At 44.6% G+C, this 12,053-nt stretch overlaps 1 protein-coding gene across 2 annotated transcripts in view; it reads left to right on the top strand.

The window, feature by feature from the left end:
* The window catches only part of MTHFD2L (methylenetetrahydrofolate dehydrogenase (NADP+ dependent) 2 like), a 67,999-nt gene that overhangs the window by 43,140 nt on the left and 12,806 nt on the right, over positions 1-12,053 (top strand). For both annotated transcript variants that reach the window (XM_073340366.1, XM_073340365.1), the window contains exon 6: positions 5,021-5,113. In XM_073340366.1, the coding sequence (XP_073196467.1) occupies positions 5,021-5,113 (93 nt within the window). The remainder of the gene's footprint in view (positions 1-5,020; positions 5,114-12,053) is intronic.

Below are 12,053 nucleotides of genomic sequence, written 5' to 3'. Positions count from 1 at the left end.
AGAACCCAGTTAGAACAATAAATACAAATCCTCAAACAATGACTCTTCGAGGAAGGTTAAATTGGATGGCATCAATAATCTGATTAAATTATTTTCTATGGATTTACAGGCTTCTCTTAAAGCTGAAAAAGTTAGGGTCACAGGGGGATCTTTCTGGATGCTGAGAGAAGATACAGAACTTGTCTAGCTTTATCTGATCAGGATTAGGTTGTATCAGAGGTCACAGGTGTTCCTGGTGAGGAATCCCCCATATCTAAAAATTTTGATAAATTGATACAATTTTTTTACAGACTTATCTCAATTATGGGGCTCTTCTCCTGTGCTGGGTTCAACTATACTGATATGTTTCTAGAAGTCCTTCTGTCCTGCAGATGGCAACACCTCCCTAGCTGATCCCTCTGGCAGGAAAGTTGATGCTGGCCTCAGAAAGGAAATTGTATTCTTCTCTAGAACAGGGGTTCTCAAACTCCATTGCACTGCGACCCCCTTCTGACAACAAAAATTATTACATGCCCCCAGGAGGGGGAACCAAAACCTGAGCCCAGCTGTCCCGGGTGGCAGGTCCAAAGCCTGAGCCCCACCATCCTGGGTGCGGGGGCCAAAGCCAAAGCCCAGGGGCTTCAGGCCCAAGCAGGGGGCCTGTAACCTGAGTCCCACCACCCAGGACTGAAGCCTTTGGGCTTTGGCTTCGGTTCTGGACAGTGGGGCTCGGGCTTTGGCCCAAGCCCCAACAAGTCTGAGCCAGCCCTGGCGACCCCATTAAAATGGGGTCCCACCCACTTTGTGGTCCCGACCCACAGTTTGAGAACCGTTGCTCTAGAAACCAGGCTGCAATCCTAACTATATTTGCAGGCTGGTGGAGTGATTTCAGCAGGAGCACACAAAAATCCTTAGTCAGCAAAATCTTTTCCTCCAAGTTTATTCTTGAAATTCTTAGGTAATGGTGTATAGAAAAAATATATTTACGCTATTTTAACCTAACCACAAAATAAACAGAAAAGCTCCCTACTTTGACGTTCATACAAGTCCCATGATAACTGCTGTGGATGTGAAGCCCGTTCTTCAATGCAGCTGCTAATTGTTTGGCTTTAGGGATTGCCTAAGGACAAATCCTTCCTCAGAAGTTCTAGGGAAAGCCTGTAATGTTCAGCCTTAGAAGCTGATTAAGTTTCCAGCCTACTCTTGACTGCAGACTCTCTGGCCTGTAATATAGTAGCTCAAAAGGCTGTGTGATTATGTGCATGAAGGAAAGGTATTTTTTTTCTAAACAAGCTGGCATTTCTTCTCTTCAGAGGAAGTTTCTTTGATGAAAGTTGGTGTGGAAGGACTTTTCAGCTTTATAAAAGTCTTCCTTTCTAAAATCTTAATGAGAACTGTACCCATATTTACTGTTGCAAAGGTGACTCTTCTTTCAGAGATCCCCTATTAGATACACAGCTATGTTTCTTGTCTCTGGATTCCATAATGTCAGGGTCTGTATTTCCCCTCCCTCGACTTTTTTCCCTAAGGGAATGGGAACTGATAACATCAGTTTCTAATTGCTGCCTCATGGACATTTCTCCTCTGTGGCTTCATCCCTTTTGATCTCCCCATCAGTCCAGAAGAGAGGGCAGGTCTACAGCACTTCATCTCTGGTGTTGCTGTTTTAGCATGGAACAGGAAGTAGGCATGCTACCCTTTTCTTCACCGTTCATTTGAAGCTTAAGGATACCAAGCAATGATGTAAAATAGCTGAATTCTTTTGTTCTTTACAAGAAATTTGAGATCACTGGCAGCAGCAGCTCAGCTGGGGCATTACTTATGCTTGGAGGAGTTGAGTTACACATTCCAGTAGCTCAACATTATCAATTCCTGCACGTGGTAATGCAGAATTATTAGTACCAGCATAAAGCTCTTCCATTCAGGATAGCAGCTACACCTCAGGCTGTTTTCCAGAATCTAGATTGTCCTGGCAATGTGAGGCATTTAGTGTGCTTTTCTGAAATCTCAGCAATTATGGATCAGTGCAGACAATCTGGAATCTATTATTTATATCAATGAACATGGAAACCCATCTAGCTAATTTCCTAAGAGGAGATCTGGTTCTTCTGCAATTTGGGTGGAAAAAATAAATTAACTATAAAAGTGGTTCATCTAATATAAGCATCTCAATACGCAAGCAGGTTGGCTAACGTATCAATTCACTTATGTGAGAGCGAGATCCTTGGAGAAGAAAAACTTTTGCCAGTGGAATTGCTCCCTCATTAAATCTTTTTGTGCCAATGATAATCAGTAGGTCGAAAGATATGACAGCGGATTTCCAGAAAAAATAATATCTCCTTTCTGTTTCCACAATATCTGTTTTGTGCATTTCCTTTCATTTATTGATCCCTAAGATGCTAAGGGAGGAAAATGTAGCTTTAAGTAACCTCAAGGTCTAAGCTTCATCTATAGGATTCTTGACAAGAATGATTGGGGGTGTTGTTATCACAGCAGACCTTTTAGCTAAGAGATTCTAGAAGAATGGTCCATCTTACACTCAAAGTCAGCTGCAGCCAGGCTCTTCAACCTTGGAGCCTGAATTTGAGTACGGAAAGTTGCTGCCCTTCCTTTGATCCCTAATCACCTTTTCTGTCTATCTCCTGTCACTTAGAATTGTGTTTCAGCCAGCCAACCATCCAGGTTTTTTTTTCCAGGGACCCCATCAACAAAGAACTTAAGTGCTGAACAGTTAGATCAGATCTGTACAGTATGCTGATGTCCAGAGGGTACTTTGTAGGGGATTCACCCTTTCCAGTTTCTATGAGTCTATGCTTGTTGGTTTCCTTTTGGCTTATTTGGTTTTTTTTCCCCTTGTTTGTTTTTAACTTTGGCTATGGATAAGCTTTAACAGATAGGTGGGTTTTGCAACAGCTTTTTAAATTCTCTCAGTGTAACCTCCTCTGGTCCACTGATTCAGTGAATCTGTTCCCACACTCTGGGTGTCTCCCTGCTGCCAATTACTGTAGTATTCATGATTCATTTCTCTTGTGGGAGAGCACATAAAGTACAGGCATATGCTGGAAGAGGGAGTGACCTTCACAGTAGGGTGGATACATGAAGGATGGATAGGGAAGAAGAACAAGGAAAAAGTGTATTAATGAGATGAGGTGCAGATTTGATCAATAATAGATGTTCCTGAGGTGTCGGAGCAGATGGCAGGGACTGAAATAGTGAAAATTGTAATGTAAAATTTTAAGAGGAGACAATGTGCCAGGGGACCTGAAATGGATGGAGGGTGAACAGCATGGGGTAGAACAGGTTCAGCATACACAGGGAAGATAGCAAAGAGAAAGAGAGGGGGAATCAGGCTCAGGGCCTAGGAAGAGTCTCCTTTGCTGATTGTTACCTTCATTGCTTTCCCAATTATCTCCTCCTTGCTTTTGGAAGACAACCAGGAAGCATGGTCCCCATGCTCACAAACCTCCTTGATTTGCATGATGGGCTTCTCTCAGGTTCTCTGTCAGGTTCCCCACAATTGTACGATTTTTCATGTCTAGTGTTAGGAGCCACAGAAGAACTGTCCTTGCCCAGCTACATACACCCATGCAAGGGCAGGTCTCCAAAGCTTCTGAGTTAGCCCAAAAGACTGTAGGCCTCCATTTGCCATGCATGCAAACTCTTCCTGTGGTCTCTGGCACAGATGAGTGATCAGCTCTTTGTTTAACAGCAAGTAACAGGAGATGATGGAACAAGACTTTTCTGCATCTGCAATGAGAGAAAAGCAGAAATGGATATTTGGGAGACATTTTCCTTCCTACTTTTTTTGGTATCCATATTAATGGAATAATAAGTGTCTGAGCAGTGTGAGATGAGCTATCATTGTGCTTCTCCTGGGGTTTAGGAGAAGAAGGCATAGGACAGCCAAGGTACCTCACTTGATAATACCATAGGATTTGGTCTGGATAATTTCTTCCCCTAAGTGGGCATAGTGACAGGCATTCTCAAGTCTGTCTAATAGGAATTTTATCAGATACACAAATAGTGACAGTGTTGTTAATTGTTTTGGGCATGAATGTTTCTTAAAGAAATCCTCTCCTCTCTGAAATCTGCTAGGGACACTGCAATCAACAGGGATATTCCATGTGCTGGCCGCCAATGTGAAACTAATGGTAGCCAGGGGCAGAGCTTTGTAAGCAGAAAATCCTTGGTGGTAGACTTCCATATTGGTGTTGTAGCTCCCAGGAATCCCCATGCAATCCAAGCTCTGTAGTGGATAGAACGGAGGCAGAGCCATGCATGTCTCCTTCCTGCACAATGAACCATTTTCAAATCCAAAGGGAAATATCAACAAGAATGAATGCTGCTCCTGTTAACATTCATTACCACTTGTTGCACATTCAAACCTCTCCAAAATATACATTGAAAACTAAAATCTGACCTGCGGGAAATGCAGAGATGTGAAGGTAACTGTGCTGTTATCTCTGGTTGTAGACACAGAGAAGTCCATAGTCTCCCCCAGAATTTGTGCCACAGAATGGCAAGAGAGGTGTATAGTAGGCACAGAGAGAGATGAATGACCAAGGGCATATGAGGAGAAAGTTATAAACATAGTCTCCTTATATCCAGTGTTTTAGGTTGTGATAAGTGAAGGCGTCTTATAATGCTATACTCACATCACATTTAGTAAAATAGATTCATGAGGCTAAATTCATTCTCATGTAATTCCATGAACCTCAGTGACGTTAACCCAGAAAAGAATTTAGTCCACACTGTTAAACAGCTGCACTGGGTTATGCTTTTGAAGGATGAGACTGATATGGTTGCACTTCTTTGTACCTGTGGGAAGGCAAGCAATGGCATTCTGCATATGCTGAAAAAAAGGTGTCCAGTCATAAAAAAGAAATATATCTGATGACGTATCAGATCATAAGACAGGAATTTATTTGATCAAGTGTGTGTTCTTACTATGCCAAAATCTAATGAATCATTTCCACATGTTAATAAATACTTCGTGGGAGTTTTATAAATGACAATTAATTGTGAATATTTTACATTACAGGTGATGCTACAGTGACAATTACTCACAGATATACTCCAAAAGAGCAGCTAAAGATCCATACCCAACTAGCTGACATTATAATAGTAGCTGCAGGTAATACTAAGTGTCCTTAATACTACAATGGCAAATGTTAAAAACTCACCAGGTGCTCGGTTTCTACAACTGTGGTGCCACTATCTGTTTTAAATGTGTTATCTAAGTGGGTTGTGATCATGCTTGCTGAGGGTGCTTCAGTGGGTCCACTTGTTTTGAGTAAGGGAAGAGATTTGGCCCTCAGTTTTTGCCCTTCAAATTTGCAGATTCATAAACTAATTTCTCATCACGTATGACACCTTCCCTTTAGGGAAGCTTAAGGATGAACTCAGGAATGGAAACCAGTCAGTGCACAGCTAATACAGGTATAATTATATAAACTAAAACATTTTCTGTACTGTACAAAAATGGTGAGTCATTCAGCTTCTGACAGTAGGGTTTCCGTAAATCAGCTGGAGGCCATGTTCAGGTAACAATAGTGTCTTTCTTTTGCTATTAGAATTAAGGGCAGTCTTGGCAAATTAAATGTGGTGTTTTGGTATTATGTATGTATTATTCATCCTTGTTTTGTACAATTGCAGTATAAGGAGGTAAACGGAAGAATGGGCTGTTGAAAGAATGGATTTTCTATAATTAGTAACTGGAAAGTTCAGTGGTTTGATATTACTGGAGATATGTAGACAGAAATACTTGTGTTTTGATTGGGCTTTTCTTTACTAAATAAAGAAGTGATCAGAGTTCCAACTTTGGATGGCAAATGTTGCTTTAATGGTATTTTTAATATCTTAGCAACATTAGAAACAAGTTTGGCCAATGTCTATGTAGTTCTTCTATTTTTTTTTTCATAGTGGTCATTCAAGCCCCTCTTGCTGTACACAGGATTTGTGTCATTTCACCTCCCCGATCACTCCTCCACACTCCAAACCCCAAGCCTTGCTAACTGCCTTCCAGATGAATATGGGTATGGCTTACTCTGAGGCTTATCATTTCTGTTCAAATGTGAAGTGAGGTGCTGCTTTCCCTGACAGGCTAAATGCACTTCTTCACATGCCAGCTTAGGAGCAAGGAAATCAAGCTCAGGTCTTGAGCTCAGATCTCCCATATGGTGATTACGAGACTGTGCTCTTAACCAGAATTCACAAATTATAAGTAGAAAATAATAATGGATGTGGAATCATTTTCTTTAGCGTGTCTGTGTAGATAAATGCTGCTTAGTAGTTCATCAGAACTTACTGTCAGGGTTTAATCACAGCTTCTGAACAGAGTTTGTTGTTGGCTGTGCTTGCATTTAAACTGCGTTCAGTACCAATTCAGCAATACCTGTTGCTTACACTTTTTCTTCATGTCACTCGTTAGAGGAACATGATACAACACTCATTACACAATACGAGATATATCTGGGCTAGATTGGGCAAAGTATACACAGCCCTGCATTGGGTGTGGCATGGAGTTGCATAGCCCCAGTGGAAGCTCCGGGAGAGATCGTGCCTCAGGAAGGCATAATCCCTTTAAGTTTCCCTGAGTTCACAGGAACTGTGCAGACTGCATCTTTCTCTGGGATGGTGCAATATTCTCACCGATGTGCCTGGCTTGCTCTGCTGCTAGGATGAAGGGAGTTCAGGGCATGAACCTATTTCCTCCCCACCCCATTTGTGGTGGGACCACAGTTGTGACAGGGCTGTATGTGGGAAGTGCCAGCAGGAGGAGGCCCTTGTGTGTTCCCTAACACATCTATAGCAGGCCCACTTGCAGGCTGGCTCTCAGTTTGACTCCTTTTCTGCAATAAATGCTATTCATGATGCAATACTCTATCTTCCATTTAGTTGTTAGTTTTTGAAGTCTGCATTTTATCAAGCCAATGGTTTATTCATTTCCTCAAGTGTTCTTATTTCACATTTCTTGCAGAAAACAGCTCTGCCTAAATTGTGATTTTGAAAAAATAGATAATTAGCTTTTTCTGCAAAACCTACGCATTTAAGGATTTCCCACATATTAGACGTAAAGCATGTTAGGAGTCAGTGATCTCGTAGCAGTTGGTATGCAAAGGAGACTTTGGTAAATCACAGAATCCTAGAAATGTGGGGTTGGAAGGGATCTCAAGAGGTCATCTAGTCCAGCCCTCTGTGCTGAGGCAGAATTAAATAACTGTGTTAATTTTTTGGGGGGGTGGTTGTGGGGGAGGAGCAAGCAATTTTTTTTTGTTTAGTTTAAGTATTACTGTGTTAATAGGGCATGTTCTCAAATCGTTATAAAGGATTTAGCTGTGCAACTCCTGCTAGCTTTAATAAGAGTTGTAGAGTATGACTCTATGCCGCTCAGATAATTTCCCCCCATAAAATTGTGGAGTGGTCCTATTACCAGTACAACTTCCAGTTTATTGTGTAACAGTTTGATGAAATAGACATAGGCCAGCACCTCTCAACATTATTGGAACGTATATTAGAAAATTTGCCTCTTTCAACACTTTTCAAGCTCATCTATATACAATATATAGAGAGAAATGTTGTTGTATCACCTCTCTCTCATACAGCAGTCCCTTTCTCCCTAAAACAGCTTGCATCCAGAAACACTCACTTTTGCTTTCTATTCTCCTGCCCCCCACAGCTCTCTCAAACCATTCCTGCCTTTGACCCAGCTAGTGGGAGAAGGGAAACCTTTTACAACATATATCTCTGAGGGGCGCTGCAGATGTTCTGTTTTAGAGTATTAGAATGCCCATATTACTAAAGAGTGGCAGAGTCAAGAGAATGAAGGTGTCCTTATAACACATGAAGCAAGGCTGTATTTTATTTTAAAGATGGAATGTCTTCTCATTTAAAAAGCGGGGGGTTCTGTAATAGGTAAGAAAATTTGGAAAGGGCTTTGAGTGGTTACACTTATCAGAATAACATGTCATTCCTTTTAGATCATATAAAATATAATATGGAGGTAATGTACAAGTATTTCTATACTTTATTCCTCAATAGCACATAATGATTTAGGTGTCATATAGTATTTGTCTTAACATTTGAGGGAACTGTTAGGGTATGTCTACACTACGAAATTAGGTCGAATTTATAGAAGTCGGTTTTTTAGAAATCGGTTTTATATATTAGAGTGTGTGTGTCCCCACAGAAAATGCTCTAAGTGCATTAAGTGCATTAACTCGGCGGAGCGCTTCCACAGTACCGAGGCAAGCGTCGACTTCCGGAGCGTTGCACTGTGGGTAGCTATCCCACAGTTCCCGCAGTCTCCGCTGCCCATTGGAATTCTGGGTTGATATCCCAATGCCTGATGGGGCTAAAACATTGTCGCGGGTGGTTCTGGGTACATATCGTCAGGCCCCCGTTCCCACCCTCCCTCCCCCCGTGAAAGCAAGGGCAGACAATCATTTCGCGCCTTTTTTCCTGAGTTACCTGTGCAGACGCCATACCACGGCAAGCATGGAGCCCGCTCAGGTAACCGTCACCCTATGTCTCCTGGATGCTGGCAGACGCGGTACGGCATTGCTACACAGTAGCAGCAACCCCTTGCCTTGTGGCAGCAGACGGTACAGTACGACTGGTAGCCGTCATCGTCATGTCTGAGGTGCTCCTGGTCGCCTCTGTGAGGTCGATCAGGAGCGCCTGGGCAGACATGGGCACAGGGACTAAATTTGGAGTGACTTGACCAGGTCATTCTCTTTAGTCCTGCAGTCCTATTGAACCGTCTTATGGTGAGCGGGCAGGCGATACGGACTGCTAGCAGTCGTACTGTACCATCTTCTGCCAGGCAGGCAAGAGATGAGGATTGCTAGCAGTCGTATTGTACCATCTTATGCCAGGCAGGCAAGAGATGAAGATGGCTAGCAGTCGTACTGTACCATCTTCTGCCAAGCAGCCATGAGATGTGGATGGCATGCAGTCCTTCTGCACCGTCTGCTGCCAGCCAAAGATGTAAAGGATAGATGGAGTGGGTCAGAACAAGAAATAGACCAGATTTGTTTTGTACTCATTTTCCTCCTCCCCTGTCTAGATCACACTGCAGTCACTCACAGAGAAGGCGCAGCGAGGTAAATCTAGCCATGTATCAATCAGAGGCCAGGCTAACCTCCTTGTTCCAATAACAACGATAACTTTGGTGCACCATTTCTTATTGGAACCCTCCATGCAGTCCTGCCTGAAATACTCCTTGATGTACAGGCACACCCTTTGTTGATTTTAGCTCCCTGAAGCCAACCCTGTAAGCCGTGTCGTCAGTCGCCCCTCCCTCCGTCAGAGCAACGGCAGACAATCGTTCCGCGCCTTTTTTCTGTGCGGACGCCATACCAAGGCAAGCATGGAGGCCGCTGAGCTCATTTTGGCAATTAGGAGCACATCAACCACCACACGCATTATCCAGCAGTATATGCAGCACCAGAACATGGCAACGCGATACCGGGCGAGGAGGCGACGTCAGCGCGGTCCCGTGAGTGATCAGGACATGGACACAGATTTCTCTGAAAGCATGGGCCCTGCCAGTGCATGCATCATGGTGCTAATGGGGCAGGTTCATGCTGTGGAACGCCGATTCTGGGCTCGGGAAACAAGCACAGACTGGTGGGACCGCATAGTGTTGCAGGTCTGGGACGATTCCCAGCGGCTGCGAAACTTTCGCATGCGTAAGGGCACTTTCATGGAACTTTGTGACTTGCTTTCCCCTGCCCTGAAGCGCATGAATACCAGGATGAGAGCAGCCCTCACAGTTGAGAAGCAAGTGGCGATAGCCCTGTGGAAGCTTGCAACTCCAGACAGCTACCGGTCAGTTGGGAATCAATTTGGAGTGGGCAAATCTACTGTGGGGGCTGCTGTTATGCAAGTAGCTCACGCAATCAAAGATCTGCTGATATCAAGGGTAGTGACCCTGGGAAATGTGCAGGTCATAGTGGATGGCTTTGCTGCAATGGGATTCCCTAACTGTGGTGGGGCTATAGACGGAACCCATATCCCTATCTTGGCACCGGAGCACCAAGCCGCCGAGTACATAAACCGCAAGGGGTACTTTTCGATAGTGCTGCAAGCTCTGGTGGATCACAAGGGACGTTTCACCAACATCAACGTGGGATGGCCGGGAAAGGTGCATGACGCTCGCATCTTCAGGAACTCTGGTCTGTTTCAAAAGCTGCAGGAAGGGACTTTATTCCCAGACCAGAAAATAACTGTTGGGGATGTTGAAATGCCTATATGTATCCTTGGGGACCCAGCCTACCCCTTAATGCCATGGCTCATGAAGCCGTACACAGGCAGCCTGGACAGTAGTCAGGAGCTGTTCAACTACAGGCTGAGCAAGTGCAGAATGGTGGTAGAATGGGCATTTGGACGTTTAAAGGCACGCTGGCGCAGTTTACTGACTCGCTTAGACCTCAGCGAAACCAATATTCCCACTGTTATTACTGCTTGCTGTGTGCTCCACAATATCTGTGAGAGTAAGGGGGAGACGTTTATGGCGGGGTGGGAGGCTGAGGCAAATCGCCTAGCTGCTGGTTACGCGCAGCCAGACACCAGAGCGGTTAGAAGAGCACAGGAGGGCGCGGTACGCATCAGAGAAGCTTTGAAAACCAGTTTCATGACTGGCCAGGCTACGCTGTGAAAGTTCTGTTTGTTTCTCCTTGATGAAACCCCCCGCCCCTTGGTTCACTCTACTTCCCTGTAAGCTAACCACCCTCCCCTCCTCCCTTTAATCACCGCTTGCAGAGGCAATAAAGTCATTGCTGCTTCACAGTCATGCATTCGTTATTCATTCATCACACAAATAGGGAGATGACTACCAAGGTATCCCAGGAGGGGTGGTGGAGGAGGGAAGGAAAATGCCACACAGCACTTTAAGCACAGCACTTTAAAAGTTTACAACTTTAAAATTTATTGAATGACAGCCTTCTTTTTTTTGGGCAATCCTCTGTGGTGGAGTGGCTGGTTGGCCGGAGGCCCCCCCACCGCGTTCTTGGGCGTCTGGGTGTGGAGGCTATGGAACTTGGGGAGGAGGGCGGTTGGTTACAGAGGGGCAGCAGTGGCAGTCTGTGCTCCAGCTGCCTTTGCTGCAGCTCAACCATACACTGGAGCATTCTGGTTTGGTCCTGCAGCAGCCTCAGCATTGAATCCTGCCTCCTCTCATCACGCTGCCGCCACATTTGAGCTTCAGCCCTGTCTTCAGCCCGCCACTTACTCTCTTCAGCCCGCCACTTACTCTCTTCAGCCCTCCACCTCTCCTCCCGGTCATTTTGTGCTTTCCTGCACTCTGACATTATTTGCCTCCACCCATTCGTCTGTGCTCTGTCAGTGTGGGAGGACAGCATGAGCTCGGAGAACATTTCATCGCGAGTGCGTTTTTTTTTCTTTCTAAGCTTCACTAGCCTCTGGGAAGGAGAAGATCCTGTGATCATTGAAACACATGCAGCTGGTGGAGAAAAAAAAAGGGACAGCGGTATTTAAAAAGACACATTTTATAAAACAGTCGCTACACTCTTTCAGGGTAAACCTTGCTGTTAACATTACATACATAGCACATGTGCTTTCGTTACAAGGTCGCATTTTGCCTCCTCCCACCGCGTGACTACCCCCTCAACCTTCCCCCCTCCCTGTGGCTAACAGCGGCGAACATTTCTGTTCAGCCACAGGCAAACAGCACAGCAGGAACGGGCACCTCTGAGTGTCCCTGAAGAAAAGCACTCTATTTCAACCAGGTGACCATGAATTATATCTCACTCTCCTGAGGATAACACAGAGAGATAAAGAACGGATTTTGGTTGAATGCCAGCAAACATACACTGCAATGCTTTGTTCTACAGTGATTCCCGAGTACGTGTTACTGGCCTGGAGTGGTAAAGTGTCCTACCATGAAGGACGAAATAAGGCTGCCCTCCCCAGAAACCTTTTGCAAAGGCTTTAGGACTACATCTAGGAGAACCGCAAATGCCAGGGCAAAGTAATCCTTTCACATGCTTGCTTTTAAACCATGTATAGCATTTTAAAAGGTACACTCAACAGAGGTCCCTTCTCCGCCTGCT

The sequence above is a fragment of the Lepidochelys kempii genome, chromosome 4 (genome assembly GCF_965140265.1).
Source record: "Lepidochelys kempii isolate rLepKem1 chromosome 4, rLepKem1.hap2, whole genome shotgun sequence".
Classification (NCBI taxonomy): domain Eukaryota; kingdom Metazoa; phylum Chordata; order Testudines; family Cheloniidae; genus Lepidochelys; species Lepidochelys kempii.
Note: the sequence above shows the minus strand (reverse complement) of the source record. Positions and strands in the feature narration are given on the sequence as shown.